The following is an 18,923-nucleotide window of genomic DNA, read 5'->3' as shown; positions in this document are numbered from 1 at the left end:
GATGTCCGCCAACATGCTCGGCCGAACCCTCGCCCGCCTGCCCTTCCGTGTAACCCGCACTCATACAAACCAACTGCCAGTTTATGTCGACTACAAAAATGGCGGCTCCCAGATTCTCACCATAATTCGACGGGTCCAAGGAGACGCGTCTGCTCTCCAGCGCACACTTGCTCAGCAACTCCACTGCCAGGCTTTTGTCCGCACCCCCACAAACCACGTCATCCTCAAAGGCAAACACACCCACAAGACAAAACGCATCCTCGAACAGTTGGGGTTCTAGCGGGGGCCGAACACACACCGCCAACACAAAACACCACCACCCATCCCACCAAACCCCACACTGCCCCCGTTCTCGTCGGGTTCATCCCACTTACGGGCACACACACCGCACGCCCGTCTGGTCTCTTCCTTAACATGGACAGCAGCAACACGTATGTCGCACCTTCAGCACGTCGTCTAACATCACAGAAACGGCAGGGGAATTCCTGCGGCCGAGTTTTATGAATTTAAAGAGCTTAGCTTGGAGGAGGCCGAGAAGCAGCTGACCCGGTTCCAAGAGTTCATTGCGTAAGTGGAGGAGACACAGGTGCAGCAGGCACATAACAAATATGGGACACACAGAAATTCACCACCTGAGCAAATAGTCACCAACCGCGGTCTCATGCTCCCCAGCTTCGTCCTGCTAACCTTTTTACAGTAAATATAGATTCATGGAAACGAGCATCGTCCGCCGTGTCGCAGGCCTCGATGAAAAACTTCCGGAAATTGAAAAGACTCTACAGACGGTAACGTTCTTGGAAGCTGAACAGGATGAAAACTTGGACGTACTCTACGAGCTGGACGACACGCTGTACGCCAACGCTCAGGTTACTGCTTCCAACACGGTGTGCTTGTGGCTCGGAGCAAACGTGATGCTTGAATATCCCGTCGCAGAGGCCAAAACACTTCTTACTTCAAAACTAGAGGCGGCCAAGGAAACTCTCAAGACATGCAAGGAGGACCTTGAGTTCCTCAGAGCTCAGATTACAACCATGGAGGTCAACACTGCCCGCGTTTACAATCACACCGTAGAATTGAAACGGAGACAAAAGTAGTTTGTACGGATTCATGTTCGTGCAGACGCATGCGAATGCATGTGCCCGCACACGTATGCCTGGACTCGTCTTTTTAATAAATAAAAAATATAAATGACAGACCGTCAGCACCTTTCGTGTGTATGTGTATACTGCGTGCTCCATTATGGGGGTTTAATTACGCTTTTGCGGCAGTCATTTTAGCAGATTCAACGGTGATGGGTGGTTGTGTGGAAGGATGTGCGGGAGGAGAACGCATGCGAATAGGAGTCTCAATAACAGAGTTGGGGGCCGAAGAACCAATTGACCATTCCCGGTCGAGGTCCGCCATTTCAAGTGCATCCATTTCCTCGACAAATTCGACAACATTACGCTCACGCTCCGTCTCTGCATCCACAGCAAACGCCTTTTCGGCCGTGTGGCCCGAACTTCCACGCACGATCGTGTCGTACTCCCAGCGCAGCACCTTGCCCGGCTGCAGTTGAGGCAAGTACAGCTTCTCGGCAAAGAGATAGCATGCCAGAGCCAAGACACAACCGCCCACAAGATCGACGAAGTAGTGATGGGTCAAATACATCGTGCACCAGCACAACCAAAGCACGTAACCGTAGAAGACGAATCGAACACGCGGGAACGTGTGGGCCAAGAACAACGCCTCAAGCATGGCACAAGCAGCATGCAGCGAAGGGAAAGCACCAAACACAAGAGGCGAGTTGGTGAACGTGCTGGTGTAGGTGGAAGTACCGAACAACGCATCAATACGCGCCAAACCACCCGGTGAGCCATGCATGCCGTAGTTGGCGGCAGAGAGACCATGGATGTTCTCGTACCAAGGCGGCGAGCAGGGGAAGAAGATCTGGATGAGCACTCCGATCAGGTTCATGTAACCAAAGGAGCGTGCCCACACAGGCAATGTGCCGGGAGGTGCGAACACGAACAACACGAAGGAAACAATGAATGGCGCGCCATAGTGGATGACACCGTAGGGGAGCCATGCGATAACGTCCAACACGCTGTGAGTTGTGCTCGACAAAAGACTGGAGATGTTGGAGCCGTACAAGATGTTCTCCAGAGCAGGGAGCACACGGACCCAAATGTGTGGGCGCACAGAAACGGGAATAAACTTGCAACCATAGAACAAAAACAACCATGCAAGGATAGAGATGGCGGGAAAGAAAAACTGGCTCGTCAATGGAAGGAGCAGTGCAACAGTCAAGGCCACGGCGACCAGGGTTTTGACCCAGAAACCGGGTTCCTGAATGATACACACACTGTAGATCATAGAAGCAGTGATTACGATGTACTGCAGATGCGTCACCTTCCACTTGACGTTCCGCAACTTGCGCAAGGTGTGCATGGGGTTGAACTGCATGGACAAATCATACTTTGTCGCTCTGTTGGCGATGGTATACCGTTTTCCAACGCTCATAGGCGATGTGTCCAACATTTTGATGATCTAGAGAATGCGTTCGCAAGCAAAGGATGGATAGATACGCAGTTTTTTTGTAAAATACAACTCAGATGAACGTTCAGCAAACACCTACCGGTAAATGAACGGAGTTGCCGCAACTATTCGAGTTCTGATTGTAGTTCGTGGCACAAGAAGCCTTGATTCCAACTTAATCCCTTCTTTCTCAGCAATCCGAGTCCAATACGGCAAAAGACGTATGTCCAAGTGAGATACACAGGAAAGGAACACGTACAGACCAATTTCAGTGTACGTAACGTGGGGTGCTACCAAAAGTAGAACGTTTTTCCCTCCAATCTTCGACTTTTAGTCTCAACTCGCGCGAAAAGGCAATTAATGCGTTTTTCGACGTACCAAAAAGGAGCACACGATCCAATTGAAGCACAGCTGTTCCTAAATAACTGGAATCCTCGAAATATCCTTTTCCTAACAGCAAAAAAGCCGAAGTACGGATGGAAAGCTGACTGACGCTGAACGATGGATGGGAGACGGCAAGTTATGTAAGCGCTCGGTGGTTCGCGTATGGTCGGTCGGAAGCGATGGGCGACAGCCGAGTTTGCCACGTGGGGTCGGGTGATACGAAACTGCAATGCACTTTGGTAAAGTGCTGTAAGCCTCCTTATTAACGTTAGCGAGGCGGAAGACAGAAGCAAGCCAATTACGATAACATGATTAACGAACTGCAGCGCGACAAAGATAGCTAAACCGTCCTACCGCATAAAACCTCCTCCTGCCTCGCTAAGTGCATTAACGAACTCACTCCAACTCACTATATTCGGCTTGTTTCAACAGAATCAAAAATTCAAAACCTAACCAAAAGTTTACTTACAGACTCATGCGGGTCTTGGCACGGGTACTGCCTGACTTGGATGAGTCCTCGTGAGCACTGAACTCGATGGTCTCGTTACGGGGCAAGTTCAGGGCTTGTTTGAAACGAGTGCCAATTTCCATCAGCACTTCACGGTTCGAGCAGGTCTTGGTCCACACGGCCAAACGATAGAAGCCCTTACGCATGTTGATTACAACACCCATAACTTCCTCACCAGTGGGGTCAGACTCTCGCCAATGGCGGCCAAAACCTGGAAGAGTTAGTAATAGGAAAGAGAGAGAGGGGGGGACGAAGAAGTATGAAGAAACGTAGGAAAGACTAGGAACAGCGTTCTGGAAGCAGGGATGGCACTGCTGACGACACACTCGCATGCTATTCCACCTTATAGTCGTTCTGAGCATCTTTCCTTTTCTTCACAGCTCCGGTCCACTCGTAAAACTTACTGTATTCAACCACATCTCGTCAAGGGCAGCACCACCGCGTCCCTTGTTTTGAAAAGCCCATTTTCCACCGTTTTTGTTGTGAACATCTTCCCACTCAGGACGAACACCCTCACGGAAGAAGGAGTAGTCTGACTTGATGGGCAAAGAAGAAGCAGTATGGATGTTGTTTTGTATGCTGGCACAGTTGTTAGCTAAAGAACTTGATATTTTTTTTTCAACACCGAAGAAAACCGTCTTGAACGAGAATTCACAGGTTCAATGGAAACGTCCGGCGCAAGAAAAGGACAATGTACGCCCTACTTACCCCCAGAACTCTTCGACACTCTTGAAAGTCATCACATTCTTTTGAAGTTCATTCCATTCCAAACCAGGCGTAGGCGGCATCAAAAACCACAGTGTCCAGGCACGAGTCAAAGGATGCTTGACGTTGAAATCGTATCTGTCATTGAAAACAGTACGCAGAGCACCCTTAGGAGCTTCGTTTAAATTTTGGTGTTCCTCTTTTGCTTGCTGGACCTGCATGGTTCTGGCAAGGAGTATGACCAACACAAATTTCTATAAGGACGCAGTCGAGTACGGAAGTGTGCAGTGGAAAACCGCTAACAACACAGATACTGGACGAAAATCGAGCCTACCGTAGATGGAATGCTCGGTGGCTTTGGTAGAGGAAGGGTACGTGAGAACTGTTTTGCAATTTCAGGACGGAATTTTTCTCGTCAAGTTGACGAACGTTATGGAACTCGAAAACGGCTCAACAAAACTCAATGATGAAGTCTCTTCTAAGAACATGATTTTCTGTTCAATGAGGAGCCGTTTGATGACGGTCTTTTCGAGAACATCACAAACGTGAAAAACTCGTCCTTTGGAATAGCATGGCTCGTTAACCGCTTGGTCTCACACGATAATATTTCATAGATTCCTCGAGTGGATGCTCTTGCAAGTCGTCAATTCTTGAACCGTCTGAAAAGCAGGTGGCAAGACATTCAGCCTGCTGTTGCTGCAGACTGCGGTGCCGGCATTGGACGTGTTACTGAAAACGTGCTCTTGTCCTTCTTTCAGCATGTCGATCTTGTGGAACCTATTCCCAAGTTTCTTGATACCGCTAAGGAGCAGTTGAAGGAAAAGCCATGCGACTTTTTCTGTACCGGCCTTGAAAAGTGGACGCCCGAACACGGAAAGTATGGTACGTAGTGCTGCATTGAGGGAGAGAGGAGAAGCTTTATTTGATAATTTCTATTGTTCTTTGCGAATTCCCTCAGTGATGTTTACGATTTCGCTTTCTAACTCTCATAGCCGTCATTTGGAATCAGTGGTGTCTGTCCCATTTAACAGACGAAGACCTTTTGGCCTATCTGGTACGAGCACAAAAAGCTCTTGTTCCAAACGGTGTGATCTGTGTCAAGGTAATCAACACGATCGGTGTGATCATGTACCTAACAAGGTTTTAGGAAAACATTGCCCATTTTAAAGACTGTTTTGACGAACAAGATAGCAGTGTAACTCGTACGGAAGCAAGCTACAAACAGATTTTTCAAAAGGCTGGGCTTGAAGTTGTTCAAGAGGCCCTTCAACATGGATTTCCAGACGACTTATTCCCTGTTAAGATGTTTGCATTGGTCCCGAAGCAGGCCAGTCAGCGTAAAGAATGCTGAACGAAACAATGCGAATGACGCGGCTTGTTCGATTACTTAAGTAGTATTTGTTTTATTTTATCCTTCGTGCTTTTAAAACGCACACAAGAATAAACTCATATTTCTTTATTCACAAAAAGTTTGTTTTGTTCAGCTCCTTCTTGAACGACGATTTTTCTTCTTTTTGTCTTTGGAAGGGCTGCTCGGTATAACAATGGTGCCGTTCTTTACGTCTTCTTCCTCATTCGACAGTGTCTGTGATGCAGAAAGCGTGAACATAACATCTCGAAGTTGTTCCGACAAGTCCGTCATTTGATCCTCTAAGGCAGATATTTTTCCATTGCGTTCCTCTAGATTTTCTTCTAAAATCTTAACTTTTAAGAAGAGGTTTTCACTCATAACTTTTTCCGTTTCCAGTTCATGTCGCAATTCCGTATTTTCTTCAGTTAGCTTTTTCAATTTTGAGTCCCTTTTTGATATAGCGCTATCAGCTTTCGCCAACTGTTCCTGTAACTGATTCGTCTGTTTGCCCTGTGCGATTTCTTCCTGTTTTGTACTTTTGTTTTGAAGATCTGTATATTTATCCGCCAGACTTTTTAAACGTGCTTCGTAATACTCCCTCTGAGATTCCAATTGCGAAGTCAAAATATGAGTATATTCTAAACTCATTTTTTTCATTTCTTTTTGGCGTGAAGAGCTGCCAATATTTTCCTCGTTCTCTTCTGTAGCTTTCGTAGAAAGCTCTACCAATTTTCCATCTGTATCTGATTGTAAAAGCCGGTGAACGTAGTTGTCACCAATGTAATCCCATACCCTTTGACTTTCCAGCTCCATTGCATAGCAATGTGAGGACTCCACAAAATGTTGCTTTGCATGTGCATCATGATAACGACCACATCCAATGTTGCCGCAAATAAGACACATCCACAAATTATCACGACAGCCACAGGCGTTACAGCTGCTTGTATGCTCTTTATGATTAGGCTTTTGAGTATACCGACACACGGGACACGATGAATTTCCCCATTTTCGGAGACATGGACAATGGAATGTGTGTTGACAAGCTATGGTGAGCAAGCCCGTGATTGAAGAATCCATGCGTTCGAGACACACAACACATGTCGGTAACTCGGAAAGCGACGGGGTAGGAGGAGCAACGGGTTTCTTTGAGACAACACGGTTTTCATCAGACGTCGTTTTTTGTTCAATCACTTCAACCGCATCCACGTAAATTACATGGCATGTCTCGGGTTCCAATTGCGAGAATTGTTTCCCGTTAAATTCTTCACGAAACCGCACAGCGTCTTCCTTCGAACGGAATTTCAGAAGCGCCAGCAGACGATTTTGTGCGCTTGTTTGCAGTAATCTTATATGACTGGTTGTTTCACATACGTCAGAACCAAGAAAGCCAAGGATATCGGAAGGGGACATGTAGGATGGAATGGCAAGGATTGCTACGACAAGACCCGGAACATCGAATTCTGCAGACATCTCGCTAGAATCCCGGTACAAATGAACGATACCGTGGCCTAGCGACGTTTCCGTGCATTTAGATGCACGAACATTAGGAAAGTCCATATTGTACATCTTCAATGTACCGTAGCGAAAATCAGTTTTGTTTAGTGACCAAGGATCAATTGTTTTGATTTCGTCTTTCGACGTGTGAAATAACTCACAAGCAATTGGATGTTCACAGAATATTCTTAAAAAGTACCGCATCCATAAAGCAACGAGAAATCCGGTTTCAAATAATGAATTGTTTGTAAAACAGTTCCCGAAAATGATAGAAGGAACACGGCAAAACGGTTCCTATGCCAAAAAAAAGTTTAAACTCTACACAATTCGTCAGAAGGTTGTCCAATAAAAAAGTTTACTGCATTAAATTAGGTAAAAGCCAGATTCTAATGGGTAACCTACGTGAATTGAACAGCAATGCTACGTCTTGTGGTTTGCTCCGGACAGATGCTTTTCACTTGGACCCGTGCGTGTCTTCAAAATTAAGCTTTCTATGACATCATTCTTGATGACGACGAAATGCGCCGCTATCTATATCTGACCCGATGAAGGGTGATCCTAGCAGAGAGAACCCTGCCAAAAGGATATGAAAATTAGTTTGTTAAAGAACTAAAAAAGGAGTGATAATGTTAGCTAAAAAAGCTCTTCTCAGCCTTTGATTGATTTGCAGGTAAGTATAATACCCCGTTTTGGATTTATTTTAATATATATGATCTGTGTTGTTATATTGCAAATATTCACATCTTAGCGGGATACGATACATATGCGATCGCACCCGACACTGGGAACAAACGGCAAAAAAAAATCGTAGAAGGATCGAGAAAGACAATATCACACGCATCTTTTAACAGCGACAAAAAGAAATACATGTAACGTCCTTAACACATAGTTATTTCCCGTATTTATGTTTTTTTTAAACTGTTAATATAAATGCTCATTAAAACTTTAATTTTAGCCGATTTATGGCACGGTGATCCCACGGGATGAAAAAAGTGTCTGGTCGCATCCCTTAAACAAGAAAAACCCGCAAATCGGCTTAATTTTTTATTGGTAGTTCACTCGAACACTTAGCGTAGACGAGAAACTAATGACGCGAAACCATCCTCCCTGCGTCTAAGCGAATTATCCAAGAAGTACAGCGAACTATCACCAAACGCAACAGCGGGCCAATTCGTATATAATACGTTTACATTTATCTAAAAAAAGATGAGGAAAACTGAAGCGAAGAAACGCATGAAGCATCCAGAAGCGATTTCTTCTTTTTGCGACGGTATGATTAGTTATAAATGTAATTTTCTGGGGTTTTGACATGCTAATTATGCATTTGACAGCCCTAAATCAATTTGGGAATTTAAACAAAAGTTTTCTCGAGAAGATACAAGACATACAAACAAATACTTTAGGTATGACAACTTTAAATGAGAAAACAAGTCATAATTGTGGGCTTCTGGTGAGGGATTGAATTTTTTTACCAGCCAAGCTCAATTCATGTCAATCAAATCGTTTAAGATTGATTGGAGTTTTCATTGCCTTTTTTTATTGAATTTACTGCTAACATATCCTAGAAATGCGACATCACATCGACCAAACTGTGGAAAACTGTTTAGACAACTCTCAATTGTCAAGATACTCACTAGACTATCTACAATTTCTGCTCCAACGAAATAAATCAACCACTGATAACAAAGTTACTCTTTCTTTGTATGCAAAATTAATAACAAATAACGAAATTCTGAAAATCGACGATGCATTTGCCGATATGGAAAGAACACTCCCATACTTCCTTTTTCCAAAGAAGGACGACGAGTCTAAACAAAACAACTCCAAACAAACGCTCAGACAAACTACTGGACGTGTATTACGGCGGCGAACTCGCAGCCGAGTTGCTCCAAAGTATCTTCAGAATACAGATGACTCATCCAGTCAAACGAACTCAAGGTTTGTTTGCAAGCGTGAATCTATTTCTATCTTACATAAACTAATACTTCATTTAGTGACGAGGATTATGAATCAGGAAACTCCGCCTCTCTTACTGCTCACTCTCAGGTTCCATCCAGTTTAAGTGAACAAAATGGTTGCTACTGTGATGGCCAAGAGTTCGGTCAGGTGGTATATTGCTCTAATACAAACTGTGAACGGCATTGGTTTCATTTAGCATGTTTACACATGGAGGATTATCCATCAAAACAATGGATTTGCGACAGGTGCCTAGAGAAGGCTTGACTTGCATTATAGTTGGTCATTGTCAAAATTAAAACTCTCCATTTTAAGAGCGAGTTCTCGTACTCCCTCATGACCTATCTAATTTGCAAATTAGCAAACACACATCTCACTATCCTGTACTATAAACCGTATCACATTGTTTTTCCTCCCACCCTCTACGCCTTTTACACTTACATCGTTTCTTTTCTTTTACATATTTGTTGACCACATATTCTTTGCTGAAAACCGACGAATGTCGCTACAAAAAACTATTTCTGAACCGGATTACTTTTGTGTGATGACCATATTTGAATATGTGAATCACTACAACCGCTGGCAAATAAGTTAAGGTAATTTTGGAGTACATCGGTTGAAGACATTGGATGCTTCCAGCAGACACATAGCGGAATTCTGTTTTGAAAAGATATGGTTTCAACGGCTTGACCTCCCTCAAGGTCCCATATCTTCATCGTCCGATCGTCCGAAACCGAAAGGAAATACTTACCGCATGGATGGAACGTAATACTATGGACCCAGTTTTTATGCCCTTCGAACTTATGTAGCAGCTTCCCAGTAGCACCATCCCACAGGAATATTTTGTTGTCTCTGGATCCAGTTAAAAATAACAACCGTGATAATGTTTCTTGACGTGCTGCTACTTCTCGTCCAAAAAATTTCTGCACGTAGGGATATGCTGTAGATGGCAGTACTTCCACACACTCAATTACATGTGAATGTCCCGTGCAGAGAATCGGTCGAGCACTTTCGTTTCTGAGATCTAACACTCGTGCTTTTCCATCATTACCTGCGGCCACAAAGTGCTCTTTGTCCTCAAAAACAGCCAGTGCACGGACCCACTGTGAGCCAAATTGATTGAAAACTCGAACACATTCTCCAGTTTCAACATCCCATAAGCGGACGCTTCCGTCCTTTGACCCCGATAACAAAAGTAAAGGACCATCATGCTCTTTTAAAAATCGAATACATGACACCGTAGCCTCATGTCCAGTTAATGCGTAAAGATTCGCATATCCGCTGGTAGCATCCCAAAGGCAAATAGTTGCGTCCTCTGCACCTGATGCAAGATATACTTTTTCTTGTTCATTTCCAGTCGTTTCTGAAAATGCAAGAGCTCGAATGCTTTTGAAGTGTCCAACAAGAGTCGTTTCGAGAGAATTTGTATCACAATCCCAAATTTTTATTTTCGCATCTTCACTTGCAGAGGCCACTACTGTAATGTACGGGTGGAACGCCAAAGCAGTAATTGGGCTTCTGTGTCCCAGAAGTTCCACTTCATCATCTTTTTGCGGAAGCCATATTTCCTTAGTAGCCTTATATGGTTGTAATTTTACAAGTTCATTTTCCAGCTTACGATTGTAGAACTCAAGTTCTAAGATCTTTCGTACTTAGCATTATACGATTATCTCTTTATCCATTCTAACTTACTTTTTTCTGTAGTCTTAGCAAGCCTGTCCACTTTTTTTCGAGGTGATTATTAGCTCTACTAATTTCGAGACTCTTTCCCTTTGACAATTGGATTTGTCGTTCCTCCAATTCTTCTTTAAACGTGTCGTGCGACCGCTGAAATCCATTGGTTTCAAAGTGGTCAAGAATTGCCAGGTATCTAATGAATTGAATGTTAACATAATCCTAAAACACGCGTACCCACAATTCAGCTTTCTGCTTTGAAGTTAACAGAGACATGACTTTTAACACAAGGATTACAATAATTGTGAAGGTCTCCAATTTCCAATGCAGTAATACTCTTTTAATTTGCAAACAGCAACAATTTTTTGAAATTTGCTAAACTGACGCGTTATATTTGTACAATGGGGTAATTTTTGTCGTAATTGATAAATAAAGTACGCGTTTACTTTATTATTTCATTAATCCGAAAGTTTTTTGCCAGCAATAACCTTATTGAGAGAATGTGTTTGGGTGAGCGCGAAGCGCACACCCATCACAATGTCAGACGTTGTGGAAGCTGTAGCATTATTTAAAAAGAAAAAGGGTATATTATCAGAGAATTGAGTACTTATATAGGCGTTATAACTATTCGTGATAGGCTGAAATGGACAGAAGTTGGTCAAACGCAACCAGCAATTGATATTTCCTTCGATTCAATTGCCAGTAAGTTTCCAATAAAAACGGATATAATACTAATAAATAGACCTCCAAACAACACCAGCGACTTCTGCAAAGATTATGATACGTGTTTTTATTGTGGTTAAGGAAGGAACAGAACCTAAACCACTGGTCTTTAATTTTACAAATCTACCAAATGGAAGAGAACACTGTGACACAATCACGACAGAACTGCAGAAGGCTGTTACTCGACAAAGAGATGTACAACAAGCAGGAGGCTCTGCACCAGAGGGAACCAAACTTCGATTAGAGGAAGATATAGACTTACAAGAATCATTGCTGACGAAGAATCCTGAGCTTCTGCAAACCTTTAAGGAGGTTGTTATGAAAGGACATCTCACAAATGAGCAGTTTTGGAGTACACGGTTGCATCTTTTGCGTGCGCATGCTGTTGAAAAGGCCCAACAACGAGGACCTTATAATGTTCTCGCTACCATTAAACCGAAAACTGTTGACAATCAACTCAAAGTCTCACTCACACGCCCGCAAATTCATGACATGTTTGATCAACACCCACTATTGAAGCTGGTCTACGACAAACATGTTCCTCCCTTGACAGAAGGCGAGTTTTGGAGTCGGTTCTTCCTGTCTAAACTATGCAAGAAGCTCCGAGGAGACAGAATTACGGCAATGGATGCTTCTGATGATATTATGGATCAGTACTTGAAAGTTGATCCACTTGGTAAGAATTTTTTTCAGACGGAATAGCGTGGGTTTCCAACAACGTTCGGCGGCTAATTAGTACGTTGGATAGAAAATAAGGTGACGAATGACATTGCTGTCTCACATGTTTTGGACATTGAGGGAAATGATCAGAATGCAAATTACGTCGCTCAACTCGTTCCTGATGTCACGATGCGAGTTGACTCTTCTACTGTTCCCTTGATGCGAAATATTAACGGTTTATCACAAAGATTATTACAGAAAAGTATTTCGTAAGTAAAATGACTTTCTTTTTACCAAGGACAAACATTTGCTAACGTGAACAATGGTTTAGAAAACGAGTCATTGACACGGAAAATCAGTATTTGGAGGAGTCTTCTCTTCACGATTTGGCGGAGGATGTTCCAAAAACGCAATCCCTTCTTAAAATTGAAGATCAGAATCGTTTCTTTGAAACCGGAATTGCCCCCAAGCGTGAAGAAATTCAAGGATCGCTTCCATCATTAGAGGAGGCGAAACGTATATTTCCGACAGGTAAATTCGAGCTGTATACAGTGCCACGAGATGACAAGGCTTTAAGTGAAGCCGCCATGAACATTACTATTGCGCTTCGTAAAAAGATCGAGTTTCGCACCCAGGGAGCAGAACCCGATTTACCAAAAAATGTTAAAGATGAAATGGTTATGTGTCACGCGGCTACAGTTGAATTCTTGCACCAGTTCTGGTTAGCATATTATTCTGAAAAAGACTCTAAAGAGGAAATGTCTTCGTTAGCGCAAGCATTGCAAAAGACGAATGCCCGGATGGGAACTGTTTTAAAGATGGCAATAGATGCCGGAAAAGATCCGAATATTGTTCGACAAGTACGTGCATTTAAATTAGCTTCATTGGGTAGTGTCGTTAACTAACAATCCTATAGGCATTATCATCAACTAACGAATCGGTAAAACACGCGCTTGCTTGTTATCAAAGTCGTCTGCAAAACAGTGGTTAAGCGTGCTATTTTGTAGTGGAAATGAGGAACTGTTACTTGATATCAATATTTGTTAAACTACTTGGACAACAACATAGAATCATGGGGAATGCCTATTCGGGGAGTACATACAATTTTGTTTCTAATATAATTTATTGTTCATGAAGTTCAAAACTGCCCAAGCTTTCGTCGGCTCTTCTCTTAAAACTACTACTGCTCAAAACCCCCAATGAGTTAAGATATGACTGGTGTCTAGAGGAACAAAAGTCTGTAGAATGTTACATATAGTAAAAAAGACGGCTTTAAGGTACACTTTCCAACAAGGATTGGGTACTACTAAGCAGAAAATTAATTGGTTTTCAGCAAAATTCTTTGCTTCGCCATTTCTCAATAGGCCAGCGGCTTCATTTTTTCATTCCTCAATTACGAGACAAAACGCCGTTGACGATGGCAGTTTTAACGAAACAGACGAAATATGGAGCTTATTTAATGGTGCAGCGGAAAATACATCAAAACCAACGGAAACGAATAATGAATTGCTGTCTGAAGTTCCGGTTGAAGAAAAAGATACCCCTCCAAACTTACGAGCCAGTGAGGAAAATTACAAACAGTACGCTAAGGATTACAACTCAGATGAAGTTGTTTCTCAACTTGTAAATACGATAATGCGACATGGGAAAAAGGCAACTGCCCAAAAGTATGTCAACAAGGCTTTACTGATTGTCCAACGGGAGTTGAATCAGAATCCTGTTAAGGTGCTACATGAAAGTGTCACAAAAATATCACCCTTAATGAAACTTGTACGTCTATTGACTTATCGACTTCTTTTACTAACGCACTCTTGACTCTAGGTGACCCAAAAACGTCCGACCAAGAATATTCAATTCCCGTTACCCTTAAACGAGCGACAACGCAGGCGTTTTGCAATTGTTTGGATGCTGGATGCATCAAATTCGTACAAGAGCAAGTCAATTTCCGAGCGACTTGCTGCAGAAATCATTGCCGTGCACAATGGAACGAGCAAATGCATCAAACAAAAAGAACAGCTGCACCGGCTGTGTCTAAATAATCGTGGAAACGCACCCATCCGGATCTAGAAATGCAACTTCGTGCGTACGCACATAGGCTTTATGATTACGCATAATGAAATTGAATTAGTATCTGTTTCTATAGGAAAAAAAAGGTTAAGAAGAAGAATCGAGAGCCGTGCCAACGAAATAAATTTCAAGCAAAGGGAGTAAAAAAGAAGACGACAAAGAAGAGGAAGAAGAAGAAAAAGTATAAACAGGGAACAAGACCGTGTCAAAAAGAAAAAGGGTACGAGACATGAGTCATTAGAGGTTAAGAGTATAAACAGCCTGAGATGAGTGCCGAAGTAGAACAAGCATTATGGGGCTAAGCTTGTGAACAGATCTATGCAGTAGATACCATCCTTGCCATCACGGTTGAACATTTCAAACACGCAATACTCAAAGGCCATGAACACATCCTCGTCTGAAGTGATTGTAATCAAGTCTCCGTCCTCATCGACATATTTCATGCGCAACCTAATAGGTGTATCTTCGGGCATATTAAGCAGACCGCAGACTAGAAGCTTGTGTGAAATCTTTTCATTCAGCTCCTGATAACCAATTTGAGCGGGTACGAGCAATACGAGACAGGATTCCTCGTACTTAATGCGAACCTTGACAGTGTTTGTACCTTTTCCTGTAGCCGAATCGCCGGAACAAATAGATTCAAGGTCGCCAGACTGCAGAGACTCACGCAACGGCCGTGAAACACTCAAGGCCGGATTGGAGAAGGAGCGTTGTCGAGAATGACGTTTAGGCGACGAGCTACCAGTAGCCGTGGTAGTAGAAACAGAACGATTATCCGCCGAAAGATGACTGTTAGAAGGCAGACGTCCTGATCTCTGGTAAGCGTAGTCGGCCACTGAAAGGTCTGGTTGGCTGCCTGTAAAGAAAGATTGAGAGGGAGCAGCGTGGTTAGTAGCGGAGGCATCGGTAGCGGTGTTTGAGAACACATTATTAATGAAAGAATGTTCGGAGGAGCTAGGAGTTTTATGAAGCTGCGAAACGGACCTTGCTCCATCATCGGACAAGGGGCCCATTGACGGCAGAAAGGAAGGGGAGTTACGGTTGTTGTAGGAGCCAATACTAGACATAAGCGATACGGATGCATCCTTAACGCTATATGGATTATGCTGAGATGACAGCAAAGTGTACTGTGAGGAGTTTGCATCGTCGCCATCCTGTGTACTGGAGGAGGGGACAAGCGAGGACGGTGAACCACAGTCTTGCTCATTTTCCCTAGAGGTAAAAGTGCTCTGTGAGTTTGCGTCTTCGTCGCGAGACACACGGAAAGTACCCAAAGAAGAGGGAACGGTTGAGGTAGAACCGCTAGATTGCCGATTACCACTACTGGAAGATTTCTTCGAAAGAAGACGCTTTAAGACAAAGTACCATTGTTTAAAGCTCTCAGCATTTCGTAATTTTAAGACAAAAGACTCTTGATGAGAGTCACCATTCCAAAAGATGTGGAGGGCATGCTGGCCATACGCTGAATTCGGAGCAATCATAGTAATGTTAGAAATGAAAATACGACCCTTAAGTTGTAACGAGTCTTGTCGCTTAAGTTTGCGGTTGATGCTCATATTACGAGCTTGCTTTTTTAACGGGGAAATTTCTTTGCAACAAAGTAAGATAGTTTCAAAGAGATAAACATAATATTCACGTTCCATGTCTCCCTTAGCGACAGGAACGATTTCCCAAACGAGGAGTGAGCCAAAGTGTTTCAAAGAATAGCCCTTCCAATCAATAATCCGATTCTCGAGTTCAACGAGTGCAGCATTGTTTTCGTGTCGCCGGCGGTTCTCATTGACCTTGTTCGCTACACGAACGATACACTCTAAACCCTGGCGCAACTCTTCTTCATATCTGTAACCGGGGGCAGTGCCTTTCAAAAGCTCGCGTACGAGAAGAGGATACTTACATATCCGCTGAATGGGCTTAATGAGAAGGGGGCGGGAAGCTCGTACTTTGGGCTCAAAGGACATCTGAAAGCTTGCTCAGTTGTTGCTGATTGTTTATTATAAGATCCTGGGCGAAGGGAAAGTTTGTGCAAAAGGTCTCATACACGGAAAAACCGTCTTCCATCTGAAGAAGGAGGGCGCCAAGGCGCTGTTCACTAGCGGGCATGATGGCGTTCATTTCGAGACCAATGAGGAAACGACGCTGGAAGTCAAGGAGTTCATTGAGGTTGGAGAAAACCTGCTGGATGGTTGCTTGAGAGAGAATGTGTTCGGCTTGGAGCATTGCAACATAATCGGAAAGGAACTCAAGGTCTTGTACATACTTCATTTCGGTTTCGAGCAATTCGGCGTAAACGCGCTGACTGCTTTGAATGAGCAAGGAGAGTGTACTTGCCTGCTCGAGCGGAGAGTCGCGAGAAACTGATTTACGCAAGAGTCCTTTTTCGTCGAGCATGTCAAGGATCAAAGAAACGGTGTGAGCGGCTTTGGCAAGAGAAGCCGTATTGTCTTGAAAAATCTCGGAGATAGTGAAAAGGTCGGCATCAACCAGTGAAAGGTCTTTCTTGCAGGTAAGGAGGAAGTGATACAAACTGGCTTTGCAAGCATTTGTATTCGAAAGGGTAGTATCAAGGTTCACCTGGAGTGGAGTTTCTAGTTGGAAGGCATTCAACAATGCGCACAGAGGGAAACCCAAACAGCACATGTTCCACACTTGTGTTACGGGATCATGTTCTACGAGGTCACGGATTCTAATGATCCGCATAGGAAAATCCAAAATCAGACGGTCGGCGGCTTTGAAAGCTTCCTCGAAGCCCTCGACCCGCTGGAGGTTTTGAACGATCAGCCGACATTGCTGAAAGAGAGAAGTTTTGGAAAAGAAGGCGGAGGCCGAGGAATAGCTATTAGCCCTCGGTTGTTGTGGTTGTATGTGATGGGATTGCGTGCGGACAACCTGAGGGTCTTGAGAGCTCTTCACACGAAAGAGGTCGGAGGGAACGGATTTGGAGGAGACTGTAGTTAGTATGTGAACATAACAAGAGAGCAGCGATCAACAAGCAGAGTTTTGAGGATACGATCAGGACAAGCATCCTGTGAGCAAGAGGAGGCGGTCAAAGTGAGTTACAAAGCATTTTCGTCGACACAACACCGTCAATACATATACATATAACAGAGTGACTGTACCGTGACCGAATAGACGCATATGAAGACCCCTCTTCCCTTCTTTTCGCAATAAATCCGCCCGTTTCGACGCCTAAAGTCTTCGATGTAACTGAAAGGAAGAGGAATGTCTAATGAAAGCCCTCCAGCCCAAAAAGTGAGCGAAACAGACACTGTTGACCGTCAAGAGGATCACAAAACAAGCTTACAAGGGACAATAGCTCAAAAGTAAACCACCAACCCGGTAATCCTCCGTCTGATTCCGTTAGTCGCTCCTTTAGTAGCGACCAGCTCGTGTAAGTTTAAGTTGACTGATTCAGTCGCTCAATCTGACTCGTTCCGTCGCATTTGCTCGTTCCGGCTCACGGACACGCGGATGTTTTACAACTTTCAACGTCCTCCAACGTCTGCTGTCGTCTTCTACTTACATTTCCTGTCCTGCTGCATCGTCAGCAGCGGTCATCAACGTTGCGAGACTAAAATTCACAGTTCGCTTGGTCAGCAGAGGTCAGGGAGATTTCACCGCTCAAAAGTCCACGAAAGATGTGCGCGAGGAGAATCCAAACGTTGACGAAAAAGCATCCAAGCGGAATCAAGGAGTGGGAGAGGTTGAGTGCGGTGTGCGGCGCTCAGCGCGAGGGCGGCGAACCTCGAGAGCAGTGGATGTGTAGCGAAGCTAGCGAACTTAGACGAATGCACAAGCGAGCATTGCCGAATAAAAGGAAAGCCCGTGTTCGCTAGTGTTTACCGAGCTCGTGTGCGTCGGTTAGCTAAGCGACGTGCTCGCGTAGTCCGCTTGAGTCACTACAGCCCGCCTCTACGCGCCTCACTAGTCCAACAGCCTGGGTCCAATGCAATCATGTTTCATTTACTAAGGTGTCCCTGGAAACGAGCGACAGGCCAGCAGGACAGGCTGGCTCATAAATAAACAGGGAGACACAGTGCGCTTCGATACGCCGTGTTAGGCCACACTGTGCAGATCATACAGGCGGGGTGGGAAAGGCGGGGTTTCCCCGCAGCAGAGCTCACGTGGACTCGTTGACGTCAGACTCACTGGGCCAAAGGCTGCGTAGTGATTCTTCCAGGGCGTATGTGCCAAGGACGGCGGCCATGTGTCCTATCAGAGTCTTCTCAAGATTATGAAGCTCTTCGGTGAGCGAGTCAAGTTCGGACCGTGCAAGAGAAGCTCCGGGCGCCGGCGCTGGCGGAGGAGAACGTGTCATTGGAGGAAGCAGCTGCATCCCCGGTCATAGGCGGACTGGAGCCGTTCAAGGTTCGCGAGAATACGCTTCCGGGCACGCAAATAGTTGCAGCGCTGCTGATTAGTAAAGGGGATACGGAAATTTAACGAGCATTAGCGAAGTGTCCCGAGTCGCAACGAGACGTAGCGTTACCGAATCCACGCTAGTGCGCGCTATTTTTACTTAGCGCGCTCCACAGCCGGTGTACGCGGTCACTAGCTCTCGCTGCAGCTCGTTACCCTGTACATACCTGCTCCATGTGGTCCACCTCTTCTTGGCTGAGAATTCTAAATCGCGTCGAATCAAAGGCGGCCTGATGGACACGCAGCGCGTCCATGGGGCTGCGGGCGGTGGCAGGCCGTACGGTGGTTTCGGGCATGATGAAAGCAAACGCTGCTGGTATTGTAGTGATGAGAAGACTGGACGAGCTGGAAGCTGGGAGCTGGCTGCTTTGTGGCAGTGCTACACGAACAAAAAAGAATGCGCCGAGGGAGTAATCGAGCCGACACGGAGGTCGCGACCCAGTCGCTAAGTGAGTTAAAGTAGTTAAT

General features: G+C 44.6%; 10 protein-coding genes across 10 annotated transcripts; 5 read left to right on the top strand and 5 right to left on the bottom strand.

Annotated features, from left to right (window-relative positions):
* Window positions 1–28: 28 nt before the first annotated feature.
* SJAG_00505 (prefoldin subunit 3) lies at window positions 29–1,313 on the top strand. The gene is made up of 3 exons (XM_002171747.2): window positions 29–431; window positions 469–567; window positions 698–1,313. The coding sequence occupies exons 1-3, from the start codon at window positions 415–417 to the stop codon at window positions 1,092–1,094; spliced, it is 513 nt and encodes a 170-aa protein (XP_002171783.2). The 5' UTR covers window positions 29–414; the 3' UTR covers window positions 1,095–1,313.
* Window positions 498–3,099, bottom strand: SJAG_00506 (inositol phosphorylceramide synthase Aur1). The gene has a single exon (XM_002171748.2). The coding sequence runs from the start codon at window positions 2,518–2,520 to the stop codon at window positions 1,252–1,254; it is 1,269 nt and encodes a 422-aa protein (XP_002171784.1). The 5' UTR covers window positions 2,521–3,099; the 3' UTR covers window positions 498–1,251.
* Window positions 3,100–3,366: 267 nt separating this feature from the next.
* Window positions 3,367–4,335, bottom strand: SJAG_00507 (translation initiation factor eIF4E; the record flags this gene model as incomplete). The annotated part of the gene is made up of 3 exons (XM_002171749.2): window positions 3,367–3,702; window positions 3,814–3,988; window positions 4,118–4,335. 3 exons carry the CDS (start codon window positions 4,333–4,335, stop codon window positions 3,367–3,369), a joined length of 729 nt encoding a protein of 242 aa, XP_002171785.2.
* A 14-nt stretch (window positions 4,336–4,349) lies between these two features.
* SJAG_00508 (methyltransferase implicated in translation) lies at window positions 4,350–5,465 on the top strand (the record flags this gene model as incomplete). Its single annotated transcript, XM_002171750.2, has 5 exons — window positions 4,350–4,386; window positions 4,425–4,485; window positions 4,729–4,996; window positions 5,107–5,216; window positions 5,262–5,465. Coding segments are annotated over 5 exons (680 nt in total), but the record flags the coding sequence as incomplete, so codon positions are not given.
* A 129-nt stretch (window positions 5,466–5,594) lies between these two features.
* On the bottom strand, window positions 5,595–7,163 carry SJAG_00509 (ubiquitin-protein ligase E3; the record flags this gene model as incomplete). Its single annotated transcript, XM_002171751.1, has 1 exon — window positions 5,595–7,163. One exon carries the CDS (start codon window positions 7,161–7,163, stop codon window positions 5,595–5,597), a length of 1,569 nt encoding a protein of 522 aa, XP_002171787.1.
* A 934-nt stretch (window positions 7,164–8,097) lies between these two features.
* SJAG_00510 (hypothetical protein) lies at window positions 8,098–11,016 on the top strand. The gene is made up of 4 exons (XM_002171752.2): window positions 8,098–8,229; window positions 8,291–8,362; window positions 8,525–8,897; window positions 8,954–11,016. Exons 1-4 carry the CDS (start codon window positions 8,166–8,168, stop codon window positions 9,180–9,182), a joined length of 738 nt encoding a protein of 245 aa, XP_002171788.2. The 5' UTR covers window positions 8,098–8,165; the 3' UTR covers window positions 9,183–11,016.
* On the bottom strand, window positions 9,358–11,144 carry SJAG_00511 (nuclear distribution protein nudF). Its single transcript, XM_002171753.2, has 3 exons — window positions 10,831–11,144; window positions 10,608–10,785; window positions 9,358–10,558 (listed from the first exon to the last, which is right to left on the bottom strand). The coding sequence occupies exons 1-3, from the start codon at window positions 10,863–10,865 to the stop codon at window positions 9,431–9,433; spliced, it is 1,341 nt and encodes a 446-aa protein (XP_002171789.2). The 5' UTR covers window positions 10,866–11,144; the 3' UTR covers window positions 9,358–9,430.
* SJAG_00512 (transcription factor TFIIH complex subunit Tfb1) lies at window positions 11,077–13,252 on the top strand. The gene is made up of 6 exons (XM_002171754.2): window positions 11,077–11,172; window positions 11,205–11,291; window positions 11,332–11,988; window positions 12,061–12,241; window positions 12,304–12,832; window positions 12,889–13,252. Exons 1-6 carry the CDS (start codon window positions 11,127–11,129, stop codon window positions 12,961–12,963), a joined length of 1,575 nt encoding a protein of 524 aa, XP_002171790.2. The 5' UTR covers window positions 11,077–11,126; the 3' UTR covers window positions 12,964–13,252.
* Window positions 13,182–14,172, top strand: SJAG_00513 (mitochondrial 37S ribosomal protein RSM7). The gene is made up of 2 exons (XM_002171755.2): window positions 13,182–13,742; window positions 13,794–14,172. Exons 1-2 carry the CDS (start codon window positions 13,218–13,220, stop codon window positions 14,037–14,039), a joined length of 771 nt encoding a protein of 256 aa, XP_002171791.1. The 5' UTR covers window positions 13,182–13,217; the 3' UTR covers window positions 14,040–14,172.
* A 157-nt stretch (window positions 14,173–14,329) lies between these two features.
* On the bottom strand, window positions 14,330–17,775 carry SJAG_00514 (RhoGEF Scd1; the record flags this gene model as incomplete). The annotated part of the gene is made up of 3 exons (XM_002171756.2): window positions 17,560–17,775; window positions 16,080–16,984; window positions 14,330–15,985 (listed from the first exon to the last, which is right to left on the bottom strand). The coding sequence occupies exons 1-3, from the start codon at window positions 17,576–17,578 to the stop codon at window positions 14,330–14,332; spliced, it is 2,580 nt and encodes an 859-aa protein (XP_002171792.2). The 5' UTR covers window positions 17,579–17,775.
* Between the last annotated feature and the right edge of the window lie 1,148 nt (window positions 17,776–18,923).

The sequence above is a fragment of the Schizosaccharomyces japonicus genome (genome assembly GCF_000149845.2).
Source record: "Schizosaccharomyces japonicus yFS275 unplaced genomic scaffold supercont5.1, whole genome shotgun sequence".
NCBI lineage: Eukaryota > Fungi > Ascomycota > Schizosaccharomycetes > Schizosaccharomycetales > Schizosaccharomycetaceae > Schizosaccharomyces > Schizosaccharomyces japonicus.
Note: the sequence above shows the minus strand (reverse complement) of the source record. Positions and strands in the feature narration are given on the sequence as shown.

Coding starts and splice junctions, on each gene's coding strand:
- SJAG_00505 (XM_002171747.2), top strand. Junction 568..697: donor CGGTTCCAAGAGTTCATTGC/GTAAGTGGAGGA, acceptor ACCTTTTTACAG/TAAATATAGATTCATGGAAA.
- SJAG_00506 (XM_002171748.2), bottom strand. CDS start 2,520: ATGTTGGACACATCGCCTATGAGCGTTGGAAAACGGTATACCATCGCC.
- SJAG_00510 (XM_002171752.2), top strand. CDS start 8,166: ATGAGGAAAACTGAAGCGAAGAAACGCATGAAGCATCCAGAAGCGATT. Junction 8,230..8,290: donor GATTTCTTCTTTTTGCGACG/GTATGATTAGTT, acceptor TGCATTTGACAG/CCCTAAATCAATTTGGGAAT. Junction 8,363..8,524: donor CATACAAACAAATACTTTAG/GTATGACAACTT, acceptor AACATATCCTAG/AAATGCGACATCACATCGAC.
- SJAG_00511 (XM_002171753.2), bottom strand. CDS start 10,865: ATGTCTCTGTTAACTTCAAAGCAGAAAGCTGAATT. Junction 10,786..10,830: donor TCAAAGCAGAAAGCTGAATT/GTGGGTACGCGT, acceptor TCAATTCATTAG/ATACCTGGCAATTCTTGACC. Junction 10,559..10,607: donor TGCTAAGACTACAGAAAAAA/GTAAGTTAGAAT, acceptor TAAGTACGAAAG/ATCTTAGAACTTGAGTTCTA.
- SJAG_00512 (XM_002171754.2), top strand. CDS start 11,127: ATGTCAGACGTTGTGGAAGCTGTAGCATTATTTAAAAAGAAAAAGG. Junction 11,173..11,204: donor ATTATTTAAAAAGAAAAAGG/GTATATTATCAG, acceptor GTACTTATATAG/GCGTTATAACTATTCGTGAT. Junction 11,292..11,331: donor TTCCTTCGATTCAATTGCCA/GTAAGTTTCCAA, acceptor ACTAATAAATAG/ACCTCCAAACAACACCAGCG.
- SJAG_00513 (XM_002171755.2), top strand. CDS start 13,218: ATGTTACATATAGTAAAAAAGACGGCTTTAAGGTACACTTTCCAACAA. Junction 13,743..13,793: donor TATCACCCTTAATGAAACTT/GTACGTCTATTG, acceptor TCTTGACTCTAG/GTGACCCAAAAACGTCCGAC.